The 25,750-nt window shown below is 39.0% G+C and overlaps 1 protein-coding gene across 9 annotated transcripts in view; it reads left to right on the plus strand.

Moving 5' to 3' along the window:
- The first annotated feature begins 2,410 nt into the window (after positions 1 to 2,410).
- LOC122974925 (ninjurin-2-like) overlaps positions 2,411 to 25,750 on the plus strand; it is a 36,619-nt gene continuing 13,279 nt past the window's right edge. For 5 of the 9 annotated variants that reach the window (XM_044343027.1, XM_044343026.1, XM_044343018.1 and 2 more), the window contains exon 1: positions 2,411 to 2,707. In XM_044343027.1, the coding sequence (XP_044198962.1) occupies positions 2,612 to 2,707 (96 nt within the window). In that variant the 5' untranslated portion in view covers positions 2,411 to 2,611. The remainder of the gene's footprint in view (positions 2,708 to 25,750) is intronic. The other 4 variants (XM_044343020.1, XM_044343022.1, XM_044343023.1 and 1 more) reach the window with 2 other exon arrangements.

Here is a 25,750-nt window from a genome sequence, read left to right on the forward strand (position 1 = left end):
CTCACAACAACTTTGTTTACAGTCAAGCAAAACTGCTACATCGAGAGCAGGAGCGTCACAAAGCCCCTGAAGGCTTAACTTATATAAGACATAATGTTATAATGTTGGGCAATGAGTGTCCTTTATGAACTCTTCAAACACACAGCCTTTTTTCTAAAAAAAACTACCTGTTCTTTACTGTGTTTACAGACATGTACAAACTAGAGCAGCCTTTTCTAAAGCAGGATTATACATTTAGCTGTCACACGGTAAATCTCTGTAAGCCAAGAGAGGCAGTAAAGATGTTTACGCCATACAGCTCTAACTGTTTTATCTACGTGGCAGATATTCTTTCTAGGAAGGACTGGGGAAAAGTCGGCGCATACTGCTATTGGCATCTTCTAAAGACTCTTTGTTTCTAGGAACCAAACAAATGAGGGGGTTTGGCTGAATAACTGGTGTCAGTAAACTCAGTTTCTTGGAAAAAAAAAAAAATCTGTGGGCAGGCCGGTTTGTTTTTAATCTCTCATTTAGGGATTAACTTGGAGTCTGCTGCTTAAATAGTCAAACAATAGAAGCACAAGTCAAATACTCCATTATGCGCCATCAAATAGTCACTATATGACCCTCCAAATCCCTGAAAGACGACAGAGGTGTAATTCACAAAAACCGCAAAAACAAAATAACTACTCAGACAGTGTCAGCTGAGATTTGGAAAGTTCTCGGAAATTTGTTAATAATAAAATAAAAACAAAACAAAAAAAATGGAAGGGCAGATGTTTTAGTTTTCATGCTCTGGAGAAAGCAAACACATTATTCATTATTAGAGAGACAGAGATAAGATCCCAGATGTGACTGCATTATAATTGTATCCATGTTTTGTGTAGATTTTCAGAAAAATTAAAAAAAACAATGAAAAAAGTCCAACACACATGCATAATGTATGTTTTGTACATTTCTGCTTGTGCTCATCATGTTGTGTTAAAGGTGTCGACAGTCTCCGCCATGTTAGTCACGCCGCTATGCTATCAGGGCTGATGGGTATTAAGCTATAGTACGATACTTATCTTAGGAAATGAATTACAGCGCTCTTTAATTCTATCAACAGTTAATGATCACAGAAAGCCACAGGCCAGGATGCGATATGATTACTGAAAGAGGTGAGGCTGGGAAAGCTGCAGCATGACTAAAGACTGAAATAATCTTTTAAAGTCACAAAAACATTCCATTTAAAAATACAAGTCAAACACCGAAACCGCCGCTGTCACTATTTGAGTACTTGCAAAGTAGGACAACGGTTTGCTATGTGTGAGTGTGATGCTCCGCTCGTATACACTTTGCCTAATGAAATTCCTGCAAGTGAGGTGATCATTTTTGTGAGGATTATGAACTTGAAGCGGTGTGTTTAATCACTGTTGACAACTACCATTCTCCCCCCCGGGGGGACACTTTGTAGATGTATTTGAACGAGAGAGAGAAAAAAAGAGGAGAAGAAACACTTTATTCATTTAAATGTTCTGTATGTTTTTGACGTTCAGTGTCGCTGTGGTTGGATGTATAAATTTGTTCTTTCCTATTAATTTGTGTATTTGTTTGTGGTGTGAGTTGTGTTTTATTTTTGTGTGAGTTTTTTTTCAGTTCCTGTATTTTCCAGTGGGGCAGGTAACCTCTGGGTTTGAAGGGTTTTAGTCTGTCTGTCTGTCTGTCTGTCTCCCCTCCGCCCCTCTTTTTAAAATCAAGAGCAGCACATTCCTGCGCCCCCAGTTTTACAAAAACCCATTCAACCTTATAATCTAATAATCCTCCATTTTCATTTTAAAACATTTTTTTCTTCTTCTTCTTCTAGTCTCAAACCGCCAGCTTTTGTATTCTGCACGTCTACATTCTGCACTCTCAATACTGCCAGTAAAATCTTTCACAGTAATGTTTGGTTTGGTTCACCCATATGACAAAAAAACCCCACATTTTTTCACTCACCTCTAGCAGTACGCAGATAGTTTTGGTTTTATTTATTTTGAGATATCCGTCTCTGAGATTTCTGCTGTTACAGTACTTGGCCTGTCCCTCTTCGGTGCATGGTATCTTTGGTTCTTACTGCAGCTCTCCATGTTGTAGAGCCTATGAGTCCCCTGGTTTAGAAAGCTGTAAACTCCTAACAGTGGCCCCTCAGTGTTTTAATGGGAACATGTCTGACCTCAGTTAACTTAACAGAAATACAGGAGAATGTTTTTGTTGAGCAAACAGGCTCAAATAGACACAACTTGATATGCATAGACATGGACAAGACTAACTTTAAATATGGGACAATATTTGCTTCCATTTTGTATTATAGCATTTTTACACCCTAGAGTGTGCACAGGGGTAGAATAGAGAGAGCGATGGTGAGAGAAAAAGACAGAGAGACATGCAGAAGGAGTGCAAAGTGAGAGAGAGGGAGCAGGGTGAATAAGCCGTTTGTTTGTCCCTCCGCTGTCCTCCTTGGCCTTGCCTGGTGCTTGGTGCCTGGCGTCCAGGGTCATTTCCTTTCATAACGACCACAGCCATCCTTGCATTAGCATTTTCACGGCTGTGGGGGCAACATTCGGTGTGTGTGAGAGTGTGTTTTGGTTGCTTGCTCGCTACAGGCCTCATTATGCAGGGACTGGGGAAGACAGAGAGAGGGGAGCAGGGCCGAGACATCGACCTGACATCGCTGAGATCCACCATGCCAGCCAGCGGCCCTCTGCAGGTTAGTGAACTGAAAGGGAGACCTGTGTGAAAGGGGGGAGAACGAAGAGGGGGAGACAGAGTCAGGTAAGGACAGGAGAAAGAAAGAAAGTTGCAATATGCAGTAGATGCAACTCTCTCTCTTCTTCTCTGTTTCCTCCTCATTCTCAATCCCTCTTCCCTTCTCTCTTTCATCTCCTTTTCTGTCAGTCCTGGTCTATCTGTGACTCTGAATCGCTGCTCCTGTCTTAGCTTTGCCGCAGAGCTGTGGTATGTGCTGCCTATGTGAGAGCTGAGGATCAGAGGTTTGCTGTGTGGCGCCCTGATTTAGGCTCTCTATTCTGAGACCAAGCTACGCTCGCAACATCCATCAAATCTCAATTAGGGCCTGGGTGCAAAGGCTAATAAAGTCCTCTAATGTAGCTACGGGTCAACAGAGCAGGTACTCACTAATGCCAAGAAAAAGGGGTCAAGGTAGGGTTGGGGTCTTGATAGATCACTTTTTAGAAGATGCTTTATAAGCAGCATTTTTTTCTGTTTTTTCATTGTATGTGTATTCATGTTTTATACATATTTTCTTTTGTTTTTTTAAGGAGTCAAATGTCGTAGCTTTTTTGAGTCAGGTTTTGTTTGCCATTGTGTAAAGCAGTTTTGAACTTCCTTCTTTCCTCAAATAATCTTCTCACTACCTCCCTAACACTACCGACGTCTCAGAAACACACACACACACACACACACACACACACACACACACACACACACACACACACACACACACACACACTACCCGGTGTCTGTTACAATTCATCTAATGTATCAGTGTCAGGGCCAGCAGTGTTCCTGCCCATCAACCAGTGGGACTATCAGTTACTGGTATATTTAGCTACATAGTCTCCAGAGAACAAAGTACTTTAAGAGTGTGTGTGTGTGTGTGTGTGTGTGTGTGTGGAGGGTGGGGGTGGTGGGGGGTGTCTATATGAGTGAGACAGTGACAGATGTTGGAGGAAAGGTGTAGCAGAGTGGATGAATGTTAATATTGCTTCAGGGCCATTGCAGTACTGTGAAGTGTCTCTTAGTGTATCTTGAAAACCAATCTTGTTTTTTGTTCACCTAATACTGCTGTCGGTTAAGAAGCACACACCTATATCTGCAAAAATCTGGTATTTTTCATTAACAAAGTATGTTAATTATCTGTCTTGTGTAATAAATCCGAACTGATAAGTGAAAAAAAAAGTCACACGGTAAAACTGTAATTTCAGATCCTCGCAGTAAGCACAGTGGCAGGTATAGCTGTAGCAAAAATAAGGTTGTTTACCTGCATGCTTCCATCTCCAAATTTACCACACACATGAATACCAGTTCTGTTCATTCATCCAACTGAACTCACTGGGATTAACACTCCCACATGCACACGCACACACACACACACAGGCACACACACTCTGAAATTTCCGTGTCATGTTTTGATGAGTCACATTTTAATGTCAATGAGACTGTCTATGAAATAATATAAAATCTGTTAGTAATGCACTCTGTTAAGTGCCAGCAGTGATGACAGTAACCACAGTTAGCTCATACAGTAGCCGAAGCAGATGTCTGCTGTATATTTTAGCAGCGATTAGCAAGATTTAAAGTGACTAATTTGGATTATGAGTGACGATAAAGACCACCATGACTGCTGGCAGAGTCCGAGGAACACTGTCACAGATAACATGAGAACCTATAGCGCCATTTGGCCGCAGGCAGCCGCTAACTGTGGCAGTAATGATCATATCATGCGGCTGAGAATGTAAATGTTTACATTCACAGACGCTAAGCACTCGCCACAAATATTCATTTCAAGTCCAGTGGCTTAATCATATGTTGACAGATGTGAGGAGAGAAATGAGGGATCTCCAGGAAAGCAGAAATAAGTTAATGTATGTAGACATTTAAATAAGCATGTGTGTTTAAGAAATTGCTCGGCATGATACACATCCTGTATGTCAATGCCAGCTAACGCTATATGTTTGTATGTGTACAATCATCACTTTATTATGCATCTCATATGTCTTTGTCATGTTGTTTTAGCAGCCATATGGATGACTGGTTGCTACTGTACTTAAGGTTTAAGATGCAGCAGGTGTGTAGTGGTATATGGAAAAGATATAATCATATAGAGTACCAGCTACTGAATATAATTAGATGTGGCTTTGTTCACAATTGGAAACCTCCACTGGTATTGCACAGTAATTACTGGTAAATAGACACTGCTGGTGCGTTCTGCTGTTAAGGCATATGGCTCATTCATATAGCAAATATTGCAACCAGTCTTTCTTTAAGCTCATTGGCATCTTGCCATTTCGTAATTTGTTCATGGCAGAAGCAATTATACTGGTTGACAAAAAACACCTCCCCTACAAGGATTCAACTCCTCAGGTGATGCAGTTGCCCATCTTTCAATGAGATTATTATCAACTGAATGTACAATCTCATTTTTTTTAGTCAAAATGTAGAAGTCCTCAAAGTGCTCAGAATTAAAAAAATGTAAATATGAACGTTTATGTTTGCATGACAACTGGGCAAACTCCATCCACTGTGGAAGATCCAGCAAATATGATGAAAAGCTCAAAAATGGAGCGGACTGTGTGGTGATAATGTTTTTAACAGCTGTTGTTTTTTTTTAAGGTCAAGAATGAACTTTCAGTCTCAATCATGTTGGTAGTTTTTGGACGACTCACATGACTTGTTACAGCACCCTCCATATAAAGTTACCAGTTGTTATAAAATGACTTGATTCCAACGTTCCATAAAGTGAGGTTTCACAGCTATGAATTTGGGGTATTAGAGATGATGGATGGGAAGTCACTGGTTTCATTCAACAAACCTATTAAAATGTCGACATAGTATGTTATTTTGTGCCGTGAGTCAGTAATATTCTACTCAGAGCACCTTGAATGTCCTTTGCTGCTTGTTAAATCACATGTTTTTGTCTATAAGAGATAGTTAGTTATAAAATTAGCTTGACCTGAACAGTCTGGACATACCCTTAAGGTCCCATTGGGATATGAGCTGGATTTACATCATCTGCAGTGAGATGAAAGCCTTGTATGTCAAACAGTCACATACTGTAGCACTTTGAATACTGTTTGGTGGATTTCTACATGACCTGTCTGATTGTGAATGGGTTTCACAGTCTTGTAGTTCATGACATTTTCTCAACATCCGGACGTAAAGCAGTCAGCGTAGCTTCAAATCTTCAAAGTCCAAAGGGAAGCGTGTAATTTGCCGAAATTGTATTTATGAGGCTTTCACGCAGTGTCTGTGTGAAGCTGCCATGATGAATCTATTTCTATGGTGCGAAGGCTTTACACCTCTCAGTCACTCTCTATGTATAGAGCACAGCAACAGGGCGTGGAGCACTGACACAGAATTAGTAAGAATCGCAGTGTCTCCAAGCATGGCAGTCGTATTTCAAAGTATCCACACTCTCAGAGGAGAATGGTTCCTCAGTGATTAAATAGTGCTTTAAAATATAAATTTGTTTGCGGACAGATGCTTTGAGGGTCCTTTAAATATAATCTTTAGAGTGGAAACCAAGCTCAACTGGCTCAAACCAGCACTGTGCGGTATGGTCAGGTTTTAGAGTGCACCCACAGACCACACACGACCACACCTACAGTAGCTGTCAGAGGTTTAATAGATTTGTACCTTTCCGTGAGGGGACACAGGACAGAGACACACTGACATATTGACCGTGTCTGTTACATCAGCCATTTTTGTTTAACAATGACTCTTTCACCACGGACTGATCATATGATGTGAAGGCCATCCCAGAGTCTTGGCTGTTTGGTCACAGAGTTTGGCCTCACTGACCTTTAATCTCCAAAGCAGGTGCATACAGGTTTTGGGAAGCAACAGTGGTTTTTACATACAATATGTGTATTGTATTACTGTAACATAACCACTTTGTAAGGCATTGCAGTAATGTATTTACTTTTTTCAGTAACAAGCAGTGTAAGGGATTAAAATTAGAAATTCAGTAATTACATTACAGTTACTAATCCTAGTAATGCTCTGTCACTTTTTCACTTGGGGCTTGGCGTCCTAGCTGTCTTACTGGGATTAATGGAGGGTTGATATCAGAATGGTCTCTGTGTTAACCTGACAGACTGCTCTGGAGGAGGAAAAATGTTGTTTTATTCACATGTTGTGTGTTCTTACCTTGCTAATTATAACCACATGTACACCTACATTCAGGAGTCACCTGATGCCTAGTTTTGTTCAGAATTGGAGGGTGTTTGAAGCTGAGGTCAGGACTTCTTGAGGGCTGAGTGCAGTCACTGAGTCTATGCTAATGCAAGCTGTTGGATAATCAGTAAATCTTTTCAAACTGTTTCCTGTCTGCTTCCTAAACCACACATTTTTTATTTCTACATGTTAAATACAAAAGATACAATGATTTCAAGTAACTTGCCCAACACTGAACATGACACACCACATGAATCTGTGTGATTATGTGCACAGTGCAAAATTTTGAAAAAAAAAAAAAAGGATTTCCTCTTTGAGGGCTGCTTGAGACATAGCATTCATATCTCGGTCAAAGGGCATGAAGCACAAAATTAACTCACAGCAGTCCTACAAGAATGGTAAATATATTTCAGAGACGTGCAAAGTTGCTTGCATGTGAACAAGCCTGAACTGGCCATCGAGCAACTTTAGCAAATCCCAGAAGGACACTGTCAGGCTGGTAATAAATAGTAACAACAATAATAATAATTATATATAATATTAATACCTGTGGATAGAATAATGAGTATACATGTGTCATAACAATGGCAACAACTGTGTTTACCTGTATTGTCAGGTGTATTTTTCTCTGGATAACAGTGCCTTGGTGCTGTGTGTCCCTCCATGACCACCATCCCTCTCATCTCTTTCCCACTTCTCTCACCTCCCAGAATACGTTGCTGCCTCTCTTTCACATTCACAAGTGTGTGTGTCTGTGTGTGTGTGTGTGTGTGTGTGTGGTATGTGTGTGTGTGTGGTGTGTGTATGTGTGTGTGTGTGTGTGTATGTAACCCATTCTTGGCCCCTACATGGCAAATGCCACATTCTGAGTGTGGGTGTGAAGAACGAGAATGTGTGTGTGCATGCATGCGTGTGTGCATGCGTGTGTGCGTGCATGTATGCGTGTGTGTGTGTGTGTGTGTGTGTGTGTGTGTGTGTGTGTGTGTGTGTGTGTGTGTGTGTGTGATTCCAGGAACTTTCATCCGAGACCAACATGATCCTCATCTTTAAATGACTGTTGTTGTGTAATGTAATGTATATCCAACGTATGGTACACCTGTTTCAGGCTCTGTGTGTGCATGTACACGTGTGTGTGTGTGTGTGTGTGTGTGGATCAGTCTTTTTACATTTTGGTAGAAATATAAAATTATTAGTACAAGTGGACTGACACTCTTCAGTTCTACTGTAGTTTTTTGACTGGAATTCACACCTGGCATCAGATTATGTCTCAAGTCTGTCTTCATCAGATCAGAACAGATGGATCTGTTGACATTTCTTAGAACTTTTAGGACTTCTTGTCCATGTTGAGTTACACATAAAATTTATTCTTGACCATATAAAATCCCAACTCAAGGTTCACTTACTAGTTTGTTCTGGAGCTTTGAACCTGATGAAGATGATTGAAAGCACAGTAAAGAACAGAGTGTAGTGAGTGTGATACTATTCAACTTGTTTTATTTAATTGGATATCTAATTTATGGACTTTGCCTCCTTTACACATCTGTTGTTTGTTTGTTTTCTTTACCTTTTTATTGTTTTAACTCTTTTAAATATGCTCTGCTACTTTACTGACCACTGGTTTAAATTCAAAACATTCCTCTACTTAAATACATTTTTCTTTCTTTCTGACCATACTCCCACTTTTTCTTAACTTTAAGGTCTTTCTCCATTTCAGTCTCTCTTTCTCCCTCATACATTGCCCTTCATCTTCTTCTCTTTTTTCTCTTCATCACCCATCCCCCATTCTCTTCCTTTCTCTCTATCCCTCTTCTTCCTTTCTCCTCTGTCCAAGGGGTAGTGTGTGTTTTCTTTTCATTTTGGGGGTGGAAATGACAGCAGACCCATTATGAATCTGAAACAGCTTTATGGGAAATGGACCCAATTCGCTGCCCTGTGTGTGCGTGTGTGTGTGCAGAAACGTGAAAAGATTTTTTTTTTTTTGAAAGTTTAGAGAGTAGTGTGTGCAGAAAAAGCCAAGATGAGTGATACCAGACGAAAGTTTAGATCCTACCAGATATAAACAATTAGATTATCACACACACCCAGACCAGTCTCTCTGTCTCCTGCTTTCTCTTTTTCATAAACCCACAATTAGACTGTCACAGAGTGAAACACAACAGATATAACTCACAAGTATTCTCATCACACAGACACACGCACACGCACATGCCTGCTCCTTTGCTTCCACTTGAGTAGGATTTAAAATCTTGACTCACACGTCTACTTAGATTTTATTTTCAACCAGCGAAAGACAGTGTTTGTCATATTAGCGAACTGATCATCCCTAAAACCTTGAAGTGATTATCACATAGAAAATAAATCACTAGCTGCAGCTTGAAGCCAAGAGTGTTGTGTCACACTTCTGTTCCTCCTCCACTTGTTCCAGTCATATTTGCCAAGAAAGAACAGGAAACCCCCTTTCTGGTGCAGAGGCTCCCCTGCTGGGACACTATAACTCACAACACTATAATTCAGACACACACACACACACACAGATAAATCACAAACCCGACTTATAAATCCAAGTTCACTGTATGTCAGTCTTTTAAAGCTTTTCACAGACTTTCCATGTTCATCTGTATACACACCCAGCTCATAAAAAACATGTAGCGGTTAAATGGTTTTTCTGAGAATTCACAAACATGTATTTATTCTCAGAGGATTGTGTGTTGCTTATCAACTGCACATATAACTGCAGCGGTTAAAGGTGCCATATACTCCATTTAAACTGTAACTCATAGAGGTCTAGTATAGCGTGTGCTGCTGCGCTTGGATCACGGCCAAACACATACAAAGACATAGCAGACATGTAGTCCCACATCTGTTGAAAAGCATATAAAAATAAACATAAACATGTACAATGACATAAATATATACATATAAAATGCTGTATAGGCTGTGTGTGGTGCAATAAGTCTGTGCATTAAGTGCAGAGCTTAACCCATAAATGTGAGATTGATATCCTCTCGTCAAAGAAAGCAAATACACATATTTCCTAAAATGTTGAACTATTCCTTTAAGAGAGGCATCAAAAGAGTGTGAAATGATAGAAAACACAGAAAGAGAGAAAAGGGGGGGAGTGAGAGGTACCTTGGCATGTAGAAATTAAGAGAAACAAAAGGTGATTGGGCTACAAATGGACACACATACACACACATGCACACACACAGAATCTGACCTCTTGTGTTTGTTGATAAAACGTGTTGCTATGCGCCAGGCTGCTGGCCAGTATGGAGCCTGTGTATATGTGTGTGTTTATGTTAGTTGAGGGGTGATCTAAAGGTAAATACAGACCTCTCTCTATCTCTGTTTCTCTTCCCTCCAACACGAGTGTTAGGTCATCAGATAAGACTTAAGTGTGTGTGTGTGTGTGTATGTGGGAAAGAACCCAGGTGTAAATGTTGCTGGTCATTCCTGTACGTGTGTTTGTGTCTGTGTGTGTATTAAATGTCCAGTTGACATGTGTTTGTGAACATGTAAATATGTGGTTTGTATGTCTGCCAGTGTGTGTGTGTGTGTGTGTGTGTGTGTGCGCCTTCATGCATGGTGTGTGCCCAGAGGTAAACACAGCAGTCCCACTGAGATGAAAACCTTTGTATGTTGTGTATTGTGTGTGTATTAGTGTATTAGCTAAGGTGGTCAGTTCATTCGCTTCAGTATTAATATACACAATATAAAATGCAGCTATAATGAATAAGGCTTGTATGTAGTCTAACCCTAACTGCATGACAAGACCAAAATCAATAATTCATTGATCTGGCTAATTAAATATTGTCTGTATAGCCAAATCCTGATAGATAGAAAATCCTGATTCCTCTGTGTTGCTGTTGTCCAAAAACTATTAAAAACACATCAATGAGTCACACTTAGTGGCATGTTCCTTCATGACCATGAATGTTGGCACTGTGGTATTTTGAGTCAATCCCACATACTGTTCTGTACACCGTCCTGCTGCCGTAAGTATTTACTGGAATGTATTAATCCATGGTTGAAAATAGTCCCTAGATAATTCAGTTTATTCCTGTTTTAGTAAAGTTTGCCAAAAAACTACAGTGCCCACCTGTATAAGGAAATCACTGAACTTTTTTTTAAAGATAAGACTATATATTTGTGACCCGTTTTTAAACATTTAAAGGTGCAGTGTGTAGAATTTAGTTTCATCTGGCGGAACGGACTCGGCAGAAATTGAATATAATATTAATATGATATTAATAAATGTGTTTTAATTAGTGTATAATCACCTTACAATGAGCCCTATATGTCTACATAGGGAGCGGGTCCTCTTCCATGGAGGCTGCCATGTTGCACTGCCATGTTTCTACAGTAGCCCAGAATGGGCAAACTAAACACTGGCTCTACAGAGGGCCTTCCACCTTTTTTGCAAGTTTCGCAGTCACCGTAGGTTCTCCTACACACTTGAAAGAGGAGGGTGAGGGGAGTTGTATTCAGTTGGTTGCAATTTGCAACCTCACCACTAGATGCCACTAAATCCTACAGACTGGTCCTTTAAGTCTAGAGTCGGAACAAGTTGGCTTTGGATTGAGAGCCACAGACAGGATAGGCAAGTCAGACAGTATTGAGGGAGATTAACAATGTTGGTTTTGTTCTTTTCATGGGACATCAGCCTTATCCTTAAAGCGATTCAATTAAAAATGAGGTCCCAATATTTTGTAGACCACATTTCTGTCAGTATGTAGATACACATAAATGCTAGACTGATAATACAATCTTAAGAGCAATTGGTAGATAAAACACCTTGAAACAAATACATATCAAGGTGGGTCAAAAAAGCATCTTTTCCTTTAAAAATCCATAGAACATCACACTGGCAAAAACTTAGGAAGAACTAAAATGAAATCACTTACTATGTACTACATAAATATGAAACAAAACAACAGTAAGTAAGACGGGGAGTTTGATTCATGTCTGTACATAAATACTCTAAACAACAAGCTTTGTGTTCAAGTGTATAACCATTACATTATACAGTAGTAATGCAGTAAATGATGTAGCTGCATGTGTGTGAGGTCATATGTGATTTTGAGTTTGTTTAAAGGGAAAAAATGAGAGCGGGGATGGTTCGATGGTAGGAGAGAAAGCGTGTGGGAGGTGGGTGAGGTTCTGCCTTACCTCATCCAGTCTCCATCGCTGATGTGCCTCGGTGCCTGTGGTGCTCATGGGACTATTGTTGATTTAAACACAATGAGCTCACACTCAAAGTGAAACAAAGGCACTCTGTCAAGAATTGTCCTCTGTGTGACTCAAGGGGGTACAGACACAATTTCATTAGTGTTCAGTTACAGTAATGTGAACAACTTTGGATATTTACATACAAATTTTGCTGATATTCTACCATGACTTGGAAAAATTGATTGATTTGAAGAGCAAAGTTGACAGCATTTAAAGAAAATGTTGGATATGATATTGCTAAAAAGGTCTCAAGGCTGTAATTAGCAGTTATTAGCGCCTCCAGCATATACTTATCAAAACTACAGTATATAACACAGACAGTTACTGTGCCTGTATACTACTTTAGTAACAAGCATATAGCTCAAATCTCATTCGTTCCAATTTAAAACTTCCCCATGACCGGACACATAAAAGGTTTCACAGCATTTTTTTCCCGCAGTCTTATGTCTACATAAACCTTCTCTGTTTAAACATATACATCATATGTAGGAGCCTCTGATGACCTACATGGATGCCCTGACTGAGGTTCAGTCACCTTTATTGAGCTATTGCATTTGTGTGTGTGTGTGTGTGTGTGTAAGAGAGAAAGAGTGTGTCACTTATTCAGGAATATCCGTCTACCCTTTGACCTCTTCAATGAAAATAAACAGCCATAACTCCTCTTAGACAAACAGTCATTCATTCCTGGTGCCACACACATACAGCCCACACACACACACAGGCACAAACATCACAGCAAAAAACATGGTGATCCAATATATTTCGTATAATTTAAAGTATTGCAGACAATAAAGAACAGTTTTTACAATTAGAGTAAATTTCAGTATGTGTATAACATCTACAGCAGATTTCAGGGATCTAATGGTGGCACTAAATGAAAGATCAGAGGTTTCTAAAACAATTCATAGTCATCCTCTGGGTACCAACAATATACATATGAACTTTCATGACAATCTGTTTTCAATTACTGATGACTATTGACTACCAAGGCTCAGCTGCTTTGACTGCTTGCACTGCTGCTTTGCAACTCGAAAATAAAACTGCATGCTCTTTTTTTCCTCCCCCAATGCATTGTGGCAATGCAACCAGCCAATCACTGCTCTCCCTGAATTCAAGTCAAATTTGGCAACAGTCAAACATGTATTTTTTTTAACCCATCTACCTTGTTTGCTTCATGAAGGCTATTAAAGAAAAGTAAGGAGTCAGTTGATTAAAAATGATAATGAGGACATGCATCTGCTGCTTTTACAGTATATGAAAGAAGCAAGCAGACGTGGCACTGAACATCCAGAAGTTTGTCTCAGTGGAAAACTTCCATCATGACGATTAAATACTTTCCAACAGCAGTGGTACATCACAGCCTTGTGGTTATCTGAAATTATACGAGTGGTTATAGAAGCTTTGATCAGAGAGGTCTTAGATCCATGTTGATCATTCCCACATTGCACGCAGTAATACAAACTCTCGTGGTAACCAGGGAACTAGATTATGAGTCTTCCTGTTTCCTTTAGCATACATGTGTTGATAGCAGTTGTATAAAAGCTGTAGAGGCAGTTTTTACTTTGATCATCACACCAGCTGTACTACCAGCCAGTCATTTGTGTGTGTACATAGGCTACTGAACTGCAGTAGTCACACAGAAGTGATGTATTTTGTGTGTGTAAAATGAAATAAGAGCCTTTTTCTGTCATAAAGTCATAGGAACTAACATGTGGAAGATAACCATGACTGTGTATATGTGTGTAAGTGTTTTGAGTATGTTTGACAAAGCAACGTGTCAGAGAGCAATGTGGACAGCTGCGTCATCAGGACATATTTTGCACAGGTGTGTTTTGAAATGTGGAAGTATGTGTGCGTATGTGCAAATGTTTGCTCATTCATAATACATCTTTGTAAATGACATAACCTGCAAGGAGTTTCACAATAGTAACATACACACAGTCACACTTCACTTCATCCAGGTATTTTTCCATGTGTACCTCTGACATAAATATCTTTAACTAGACATACATGACTTACTTGTGCCAAGACTCACTGACAAATCAAATAATTTCCTACATTTCCATAGTGTTCCACATGATCAAATAAATCCACAAACACACCTGGTAACTCTTTTTTTTTAGGCTGGTGAGACACAGAAAGAGAGTAAAGTCAGGTACAGGTTCAGGTGTATGTATGTATACGCAGGGTGAAAGTGACAGTGACCTTGCTTCATGGTTGGTCACGTCTGACTGGTTGAGCAGGCATCCATTTGCAGGTGACTGGTGTGTACAGCTTACACTACACCTGGAAAACGTTTGGCTTCAGTAGAATTTAGCCTGTCACAACTTAAGTCAATAAAATGTTGGCAGGGATGGAAGATGAAATTTCCAACTTTAAAGCACCATATTGCTGTAATTTTGTAATTCTGACTTAAACCTGGAGCGATGGGTTTGTATTTAGTGCATGCTTTAATAGATCTCAGCTTAGTTTAGTGTCATTTACTGTCATTCATGCTGAAAATAAAAGGAAAAACTGTTTGTGCACCTTCCTCTGGACCTGTTAGGAGTCTAGTCTTCTGCTCAAGGACACTTTCTGCTTTGTACCACCAGAGCTTTAATGGTGTCTCTAGAGAGACTGCGGTGGTAACTTTAAAGATCTATTCCATGCAGTAATAGATGCCACATTGCAATACCTCATCAGTATTACAGTCAGTAATGTTAATACCAGTCACTGCCAAAATCTGAAATATGTTCAGACTTATTTTAAGATTCAGACATTTTTTCCATTTATATGTATAAAGATCTAGTTAAAATAATACATCAGAGACTTAGTATTGCACTTCCATAAAGTTAAGGGACTTGCAAGAGAAATATTTTTTCAAAAAATGTTAACATCAATCAATCAATGAATCAAACTTTATTTGTGTGGCACCTTTCATACAGGTTAGAGCAAATTCTGATAGTAAGACAGAAAAAATGTAAACACTGTAAAAACAATTTGCGACTAATGCACACAAAAAAGATAAAAATGTAATAAAACCAATAAAACATTCATTTAGCAGAGGAGGAGATACTGACTGACTACTCTCCACTACTGAAAATAGAGTTTACACTCCAATAATACAAATCAATTTGTGTCAATTTGTTGTCATAAAATGCTCCTAGCATGCTAAATGTCCATGTTTTTCAAACACCATTCCCCTAGTTGGTAATGCAGTTTTTATGTTAGTAATGTGTTGTCTCCAAGCCCAAACTAAGATTATTCTCAGTCTGAGTCATTTTCTTACACTTGACAAAGATGATTTTCACACTGCCAAATTGACTTTTACAAGAAAAAGAAAATCAACAGAACATGTCGAAATTGAGAAATTATTAGTTACAGCAAAGAAATTTTGGTGTTTCCCCAGTGTTTCTGCTGTGCTGTACCTGCATCATTAATACACAGAATGAATGGCCTTTACACAAGGTCACTTTTGATGTTTTGAAAAATGAATGAAAGATCCTACAGTGTTCCAGTTGAATTAATCAGTTACTGGAATTTTACACAGAGTTGAAGTTTTTCCACACACTGTGTGTTCTGCAGAGTACTGCTGCATGCTTTGTGCCCCTTGCATTATAGTCTGTGCAGTGGATCCCCAGGCGCCCCCCTTGTATTTCTTTGTTTTTCAGTGCCTATACCTGTATGTCTCTTTAAATGTCTCACGTTTGGGATGCAGCCTCTGCACAAACAGCAACATTCGTGGAACTCGGGAAGTGGGAATGCCCACATACACACAAACACAGAGGAAGGAAGTGTGTGTTGTGGATGGCGATGAAGGCTGAGCCATAAAAGCCAGGAAGGCACTGGGAGGAATGTCCTGTGATGTCACACGTGGCTGAGGCCTGAAACCTTGTAGGCCTGAGGGAGGTTTAAACTCCAAACAGCTTTGGCTCATCTGTGGAAAATAAAACATCACATCAGAAAGAGAGAGTGACACCACAAAGAACATTTGTTAAAGTGTCACTCTTGCATCTCAGGAACTTTCCATTCTTTCTTTTTTTTTTTCTATTATACCTGTTCACACCACACCTCAGCCCCAGAGGGACAAGTCCAAAACACAGCCACATGTACTGTACAGATATTTGCAGTATACAGTGCTGCTTGAAAGTTTGTGAACTCTTTAGAATTTGCTCTATTTCTGCATAAATATGATCTAAAACGTGATCAGATTTCCATTCAAGTCCTAAAACTAGATAAGGAGACATCAGTTAAACAAATGAGACAAACAAATTTACACTTATTTGTATATTTATTGAGGAAAATGATCCAATGTTACATATTTGTGCGTGGCAAAAGCATTGTGAACCCCTAGGATTATCAATTCATTTGAAGGGGAAATTAGAGTTGGGTGTTTCAATAAATGGGATGACAATCAAGTGTGAGTCTGGGAGGCCCTGCCTTATTTAAAGAAGAGAAATCTGGGTCTTCACTATCAAAGTCTGAACTTCAAAACACAGGTTTGTGGAAGTGTGTCATGGCTCAAACAAAGGAGATTTCTGAGGACCTGAGCAGAAGAGTTGTTGATGCCCACAAAGCTGGAAAGGGTTACAAAACCATTTCTAAAGAGTTTGGACTCCACCAGTTGACTGTCAGGCAGATTATGTACATTCAACACCATTGTTATTCTCCCCAGGAGTGGTTGAACAACAAAAGTCACACCAAGAGCGGGCGTGTAATACACTGGGAGGCCATAAGGGGCCCCAGGGTAACGTCTAGGAAACTAAAGGCCTCTCATGCAGTGACTACAGCCAGTTCTCCTGATGAGTCCACCATCAGGAGAACATTGAACATCAATGGTGTGCATGGCAGAGTTGCAAGGAGAGGAGCCACTTCTCTCCAAAAAGAACATTGCTGCCGTCTACGGTTCGCTCAATACCACATGGATAAGCCAGAAGGTGATTGGAAAAATGCTCTGTGGATGAATGAGACCAAAATCAATGGGAAGCGTTATGTTTGGAAATGAGCAAACACTGCATTCCAGCATTAGAACCTTAACCCATCTGTGAAACATGGTGGTGGTAGTATCATGGTTTGGGCTGCTTTGCTGCTTCTGGACCAGGACATCTTGCAATCACTGAAGGAGCTACAAGTTCTGAGTTGTACCAGCAAATTCTACAGGAAAATGTCAAGGTATCCATCTGTGAACTGAAGCTCAACAGAAAGTGGGTCATGCAGTAAGACAACGAGCCGAAACACACAAGTCGCTCTACCAAAGAATGGTTAAAGCAGAAGAAAGATAATGTTTTTGGGATAGCTGAGTCAATGTCCTGACCTTAATCCTATAGAAATGCTATGGAAGGACCTGAAGCACGCAGTTCATGCAAAGAAGCCCACCAACATCCCTGAGTTGAGGCTGTTCTGTAAGGAGGATTGGGCTAAAATTCCTCCAAGCTGATGTGCAGGGCTGATAAACAGTTACCGGAAACATTTGGTTGAAGTTATTGCTGCAAAAGGGAGTCACACCAGTTACTGAAAGCAAGGATTCACATACTTTTGCCTCACACAAATATGTAAGAGTGGATAATTTTCCTCAATAAATAAAAGATTTTTTATGTCTTATATGTTTAATTGGGTTCACTTTATCTAGTTTTAGGACCTCACGTTTTAGGTCATATTTATGCAGAAATGCAGAAAATTCTGAAGGGTTTCAAGCAGCACTGTATATACACTCACAACACACGCATACACACATCCTGCAGTAGTGTCCCCCCACCTTGACTCTTGTCTTGTTTGTTTTGGATACAGGCACTACTTCGAAGAGACTTTACAGTAAGTCAAGATCAGATCATGGCACGCTAACTTTTTTGGTCAATGGATTAACACCAAACCGCAAATACTGTTAAGACTTGTTGTGTAATCACAGTGGTTGTTAGTTTACCCAAAGGCTTAGATGACTCATAGAATTGAGCCATTGAACAAGTTTATTGTTGTTTTTGATGCTTTAATGATTTTTGTTCTCATACTGACAGTACGCCAAACGAACACAAACACACACACGTGCACACAAACACACACAAACACACTCTGGGCTTTGGAGGAAAATCGTCGCATTCCTCAGAAGGTATTTGAATTTCAGGTGTATTATGTTATTGTCTGTGTTTTTGTGGGATAAAACTATGTTTTCTTCTCCATCCATGTGGACCATGGGTATTTAAATTTCAAGCTGTTTGTTGGTGTTTTCAGACAAGTGCCACATTTATTTTTTTAGCTTGAAATGGAAATTGTGGGAAAGAGGGTAAAGTTAGAGAATGGAAAGATGGTAAGGTCCCACAAAGTCTGAAAATATGACCAACACTGGCTGCAACCCTGTTGATTCAGCAATCAAATCAGATCAGAAAGAGACAAAAAAACCCCAACACATTCCTTCTCTAAAATGCCTTGATTGTGACATTAACCTTAACCTTGAAGTTGCACAACAGAACAAAACACTTAACTTATCATTTAACACTTGAACATAAATTTGCATGTTAGCGTAATTTCCTTGTCATCACGGTAGAATGCAGCGCTGCAGCATTACTGCAAAGACTGCTGGTAATTTTTAGTTTCACAAGGTCTGAGGTCTGTTTTAAGAATATTCTTAGTATTTGTTTCAGTGAAATTAACTGTCTCAAGATTTAAACATTGATTCATGGAGCATTTCACTCTGAAATTACCCATGCTGCTGCAGCAGCGAGGTGTCACCATGTTTAGAGACGACATTCCTACGGATGGAAGGTTTGAAAGCAGCTACCACGGGAGCAAACATCTGCCCCCCTGAAGGGTCTTTCAGCAACTAACTGTCGACCTCCGACCTCCTGAAAGATGGTGGGAAGCAAAAACAGAACTTTGCCAGCTTGATGACAGCAACACAACACAAGATATAGTTACAATTTGATTATCTTTAGGTATATTTGTAAGGTTAAAGAAATTACAAGATTCCTTTGGATTCACGTATTCACTGCATCTGTTTAAAAACTACCTATTCCCAGTAATTGTGATGCCCTCTTTCACAGATTTCAGTATGAGAGGATTGCACTTTTATGACAGGTTAAACACCACAAAGAAATACGAGGAATTCCAGCTATTGCTGTCTTCTATGTCCTCACAAAGACTCTATGACATCAGTCCCTCTACTTTCTAAACATGCCTTACCTGTAATAAAAACTTCAAGCAAACATTCAACAATGAGTAGTATATTTTTACAACTCCACAAATAATGCTGGAGGGGACTGAGGTCGTTTTACATGCCATTGTGTAAAGTACATGTGCGTTTCCTCTAGTAATTGCAGCACATATGATTTGTTCTGGGCTTTTTGTTCTTTCTCTGTGGATAAGTCAGCGATGGTGTTTGACCTTTTGAACCCAAGATCATATCTCTGTGTGTGAACTGCGTGTTTATGTGTGTGAAAATCAGATCAGCTCCAGACGTGTTCGGGAAAGTTTTAGGAAAAACACATTCTGCTGTAAATATGTCAATGTGTGTTTCTTTCATGGACTTCTTTCATGCATAATTTAATTCGCAAAACTGGTTTATGTTATTCTATGAAGTTAAGAAACTGCAGAATATGATCGAATGTGATACTTTATCAAAAGAGACCCTGAATGCATGCGGAAAGCAGTTGCTGGATGTTTACTAAACCAAGCGACAGTGTAAATTCTTATAAAGTGCTGGAACTTGCAGCATTACAGAATCTGCACATGACTTTCAAGGAATTCAAGTATGAAGAAAAGCTGCAGTACAGCATACCACAGCATACATTTAAGCAATCAGTGTAAATCTTCTGTTATTAAAATGAGCCCCAAAGGAGGTTTCCTTGACTCTAGTCGGACTGAGCTGTAGATTCAAGAGATTTACATTTGTTATGTAGCAGTGGCTGTACATACTTATCATTCCTGCTTGTCAACACTGAAGTTAACTAAAGTCACCACCTCAGAGAGAACAATTCAGGAACAGTCAGAACATTTCTGTTCATGAGTATGTTTTTGCAGTGTTGCCATAACAGCATGTAGTGTGTTTAATGGTGAACGCACGACTGGCATGTGATACACACTCATGCTCACCTGGCACACACACACACATTTCTAACAGACACAAACACACATACATGGGAAAGTGGTCTCAGACTTTTGGATCCTTCTGTATCCATCTGGCACACATTTCAAGGGTATTTAGCAGTGTAGATAATGGTGTAATAATAAACAACACACGTCAACTTGTTACGCAATAGACTCTCGCAGCATGGCTGACGTCAGAGGAGAACCAAGTGTTTATGGGCTCTACCTCTGGAAACACACACATAACTGCACCTGTAGCCACTGTAAAAGTCTGCCTGTTGACTCTATGCCAAATCCATCTTGCATTAATACTGTATATAAGGACATGATGAAGATATAGACCAGTATAGCCAGTTTATTATATTAGTTTATTTTACTGTAGCCCTAATGTGCTTCAATCAACTAAAAGAAATTCTTTTAAAAGGATCATTTCTGTTTCTGATTTTTTTTACAACTCCTTTTATTTTCATGGTTTTGACCATAATTTCTCACTGTAATGTACTCACCAAGTTATTGTAATTGCTGAGATTAGGGAACATGTCTGATAGGACAAGAAACAAGCCATCAGTTTAGCCACATTACTACGGCAAGAAGAAAGGGTCAAAGTTGAACCAGAGAGTTTTAAAACTGTTGATGTTTACAGTGAACAGTTTGGTTAGTAATTTTACTGTTTGCCTTCATTTTCTCTTACAAATTAGTTAGCTAACCCTTTAAAACCTGTTTGACTGTCTCACAGCTTGTGTTTCTTGCTTCATCAGACTTTTTTTTTTATATATATATGGCTGTGATCCTATAGTTCTCAGTAATGAATTCAGTGACTACAATCTTATTGTTACCGATTGAAATGATGGAAAAAAATCACAAAAACATGACCCAGATTGTAATGAACCATGAATTATTTTCAAAATAACTGAAAAAGAGAGAACATGATCTAAAATTCCTGTCTGCAATAAAGCAAAAGTCAAACTTTTTCTTTTATTTGACCATCAGTGTAGCAAAAGATTCATAATATAATAATAATATTCTTTATAAAAAAAAAAAATCTATCAGTTTGGAAATGAGACCCTTTGTAATGTTTCCATAGGATGCCTCTGCAGGGCTGGAGGGAGCAGCTGGCTGAGTCATTGATATGGGAAACGCTGTTACACCATGTGGTTATCGTCAGGAATGCAGAGAGTCAACTGATATTAGATCACTGCCACTCTTTCACTCCTACTCCCAGATGGCAGATCGAGGTCCAAATGTGGACACACACGCACACGAATGCACAGTCAGGTCGTCTAGCGTAGCTCAGCAGTTAGATTACGGTGCTGTGGTTGCCAAGGAGCCCTCCGTGTGCTGACTTGTGTTTGTCTCCCACTACATGCACACACGTCATGTTCAATCGTGCTTTAAACCTTTCACATTCTAGGAGCTGGTGGGTGTCATTGAAGGGTTCGTGTGTGGGCTAGTGTCCATATCAATGGCTTCTCTCACCACTAAGGTTCAGAGATCAAAGGTCAAAGGTCATTAAGGTTATGTGTGTGTGTGCTATCTCTCACACACATGACTTTACTGCTGTTAAAATATTTTTATTGAATTTTTATTTCATGTTTTTGTTAGTTAATAGGTAAACATTATCCAAAAAGTAGAAGATTTAAACATTGTGCCGGTTCTCTAGACATACTACTGCCCTGAAGCCTGCTGTGTGCATGTGTATACATGTGTAAATGAGAGTTTTTTGCATGAAACAACAGCCAAATATTTAATGTAAACTTTGCTTCTATTCCTTGTTACAGTCAAAATCTGAAACAAACATGTTATGAAATATGAATCTGAATTTGAATATGAAAATGAATGAAATTTTAGGCTGAAATGGGCCTTAAGGCGCTTAAAGTGCTGAGACCAACCCTTTCTGCTAGAAAGTATATTTATATACCACTAAAAGGAAGATAACTTTTTTAAATAAATATAATAAGGAAATGTTGTCAGGTAACTACTTCGGCAAGTCAAATGTTGACACTAAACATACCTGACAATGTATTCCAGTTGTTCTCCCTCCAGTATACACTCATAGCAACTAATGCATGATAAAAAAATTTAAAAAAAATATATGGTTGTGTTGAGGCATTTGGTTCAGTTTAGGGAAAAATCATGGTTTTGGTTAAACAATGAAAACGTTCAGACTTGAAGTACAAGACATGACATGTTGATATATTAATATTTAATAAAAAACCACAATCTTTTGCTAAGTCATGTGCTTTTATTGCCTAAATCTAACCACATGTGAATCATGGTCTTCTGCATTTTGTAAGTCCATAATCCACCCTGATCACCTTCACATGAAAAACGTTTCCACAGAACATAAGCAACAATTACGTTTTCCTTCAAAAACTTAAATTACTAGTATATTGATGTGATGGGTTGACTGAGACACACATGTTTATACTTATATACTTGTGACCATGATTGACATAATGTATTCCCAAGGCCCTAACTGTAACCTTCATAGCTACATGCCTATCCATGACCTTCAATTAACCCTAAAACCATGTCTCTTAACCACACCTTTTAAAGAAATGAGGGGACAAAATCTCCTCACTGCTAAAAATGTTTCTCACTTTCAGGGTCTAAAACTAAAATTGGTCACTAACTACACACACACACACACACACACACACACACACACACACACACACACACACACACTAATGTATTTCTGTGTACATCCTGCCCGGTAATTACAGAGGTGTCCATCCTGCTGTGTAACAGCTTGCCCTCAATAGGATAATAGGACGACACTTTGATCATCACAGAAAGAGGCAGGAAAAGGCAAGAGACGCAGCAAACAAACAGATGAAAGAAGTAAACAGAAATGAGAAGTGATTAAACATAAGAATCAGAATCAATTGGATGCTAGATGATATTAAATTATTTTTATCATGCACACCTAAATCCCAGTATGAATATGAAATAAACAATCGTCTTTTAAAGACATCTGGAATTTATTAAAATGTCTATTTTGGCAATAGAGGAGGAAATATGATCTTGATTGATTCTATATTATTTGATTAAAAATAGATCCAGAATTGAAAGTACTATAATCATTGTATCTATCCTATGAATTTACAGTGTTTAAGCAAAATGCAGTAAGTGGATTCAAGAGGAAAGGGATGATTTTTGTGATAGTAAACAGGAGAGGAAGAGGGGCGAAAACAGCAAGGAGGGAAGGATCAAAAAGCTACGAGGAGGTTGTATCCGGTGTGTTAAACCGACATGTGGGTTCACTCAGTTGTGACATAAAGGACACCACAGGGAACAGGTTTGTTGGGGAGGCTCACAATCACGCCGCAGTGTTTGGATTTAGCTTATTCACACATTATTAGCAACGTAACCATGGAAACACATTTCCAACCATGATGTAAAGACCAGTTTCATTCTCAGAATATGAATGAATCATGGGCCTTAATTCATAAACACAGACACACACACACACACACACACACACACACACCAATTTAAGATTGTTTTCTCATGCCAGCTTTGCTAATTATAGGCCAGTCAACAGGATGATAGTTGGCCATGGAGCAAAGACCAAGGGTCAGTTGCTCTTGAGATGTGAACCTGCTGCATGTGTCTGAGCAAGTAAGGGGTCAAAAATGGTGTGTGTGTGTGTGTGTGTGTGTGTGTGTGTGTGTGTGTGTGTAGGTAACAGCCTCCTCCCTGTTTTTTTCCATGTCAAAGTTTACCTAATAAGTGCTTTGACTCAGTTTGTGTGTGTGTGTGTGTGTGTGTGTGTGTGTGTGCTGAGTTTTATCCACAGTGTGTTTGTCTCTAAACATAAGAAGTCTATTCACTAAAATGCCTGCTGCCCCCATACGTCATCAACACACATATGCACGCAAACAAATAACCTGCAATGCAGCATTTCACCCGCTGACCTGTGTTCCCCCAAAACAAACAAACATAGAAAATGTCAAGAGGTGATTTTGGGAGGCACTCAGTGGTCGACTGAATCCAAGCAGACGGTTTTAGCATCTAGAAGGTAATTCTAGTTTTACAGATTTGGTGAAAAAGTGATTCAAAGAAGTTTTGAAATATGACTGTTTGATGGTTTCACATCTGGCAAATCCTCCAGTATTGCTATGACGGCCACTAAAATATATTTGAAAGAAAGTGTTTTTCCTAGAAGTGACAAGCATGGAAATTAGCATTCTGTGGACATCTGACATTTTTTAGTGCTATGTGAAAAAATTGCTTGGTTAATAATTTGATTTAAAGTGATAATCCTTCAAATTTCAGTCCTTGTTGATTTGGCGACACCTGTGGTCACTGGTGGTAATGGCAGGTGATTTTTAAAGGACAGTTCTGAAAATATTCTATTTTTATCTTGTTGCCAATGAATCCCATGAAACGATCAAAACCAACAATGAATTTATGCAATTAACAAGTACTGCCAATGTATCCAAACTCCAATATAGCTTTTTCCTTTGTGCCACAGGTCTCTTTTGTTGTCCAAAAACTATATAAACCACATTAATAGCCACACCGTTGCACTCAGCTGAGGTGCCTTTGTTTACACTGCAACCAAACAAACCACAAATGCATTGTGTTGCGCTAATTCAATAATAATGCCATAACCTGACACCAGCTGTTGTTTTTCCCCGCATTATATCCAGCACATGCATCCATTTCTGTGATTCAGTTGTGCACTCTGGACTCTGCCGTTGACAATGAACAGAGGTGTTGTGTCCATTCAACTTGAGGGGACACGTGCTTTCTCAAATATTGAGACTGAGACTGGATGCTTTAGAAATTGTTAAATTCTATTTTTACAATAAGTGTTTTTAATTTTCCTTAATAATATAGTACATAAACACAGTCACTTTTCTGCATGTTTTTATTCATATTTAATTCTGCCTGCTACACAGAGTCCCCCCCTCTCCATTTAGGCTACTTGGTTGCTTCCAACAAGAAAATGCTAAGTAGTAGAAGAATGAGGTACGAATAACAAATCTCAGCTCATGCCATAAAACAGACTTGAATTCATCTGTAAATTACTTTGAGCTTCAGAATTTCCCTATTTGAAGTGACTTTAGCATAATTGGTTTTAACAATAATTAATATTAGCATTAGCATTAGCAGTAGCATTAGCGTGCTGTTCTTTTCTGTTGTTTGCTAAATGATTTTGTCAAAACAAATTTGCAGCACTGAAATGTGTCTGAAATGTTTTTTTGTGTTTTTTTTTTTTTTTTACAAAGAGTCAAAAATAGTGTCAGTAAAAACAGTAGCTACATGTTTGTGAGCTTTCTGGTGCTGGTTGGCTAACGAGCTAATGTTTCCCTGGGGTTTGAAGCCTTTTTGCTAACATTTTCTTGTACAATATTATTATTAAATGCAATACAGTGTCATAGTTACGTTACTGAGTGGGCGGCTATAACATAGAAGTAATAAATGTTAAAATATGCATTTTGAAACTGAAAAAAAATTGACTGCATGACGCCCCTGACAATGAATACTACCAAAGTATATGGAGAAAAATGCAGGTCATAAATAGTATAAAACATAGGGT

This window comes from Thunnus albacares, chromosome 23 (assembly GCF_914725855.1).
Source record: "Thunnus albacares chromosome 23, fThuAlb1.1, whole genome shotgun sequence".
NCBI classification, from domain to species: domain Eukaryota; kingdom Metazoa; phylum Chordata; class Actinopteri; order Scombriformes; family Scombridae; genus Thunnus; species Thunnus albacares.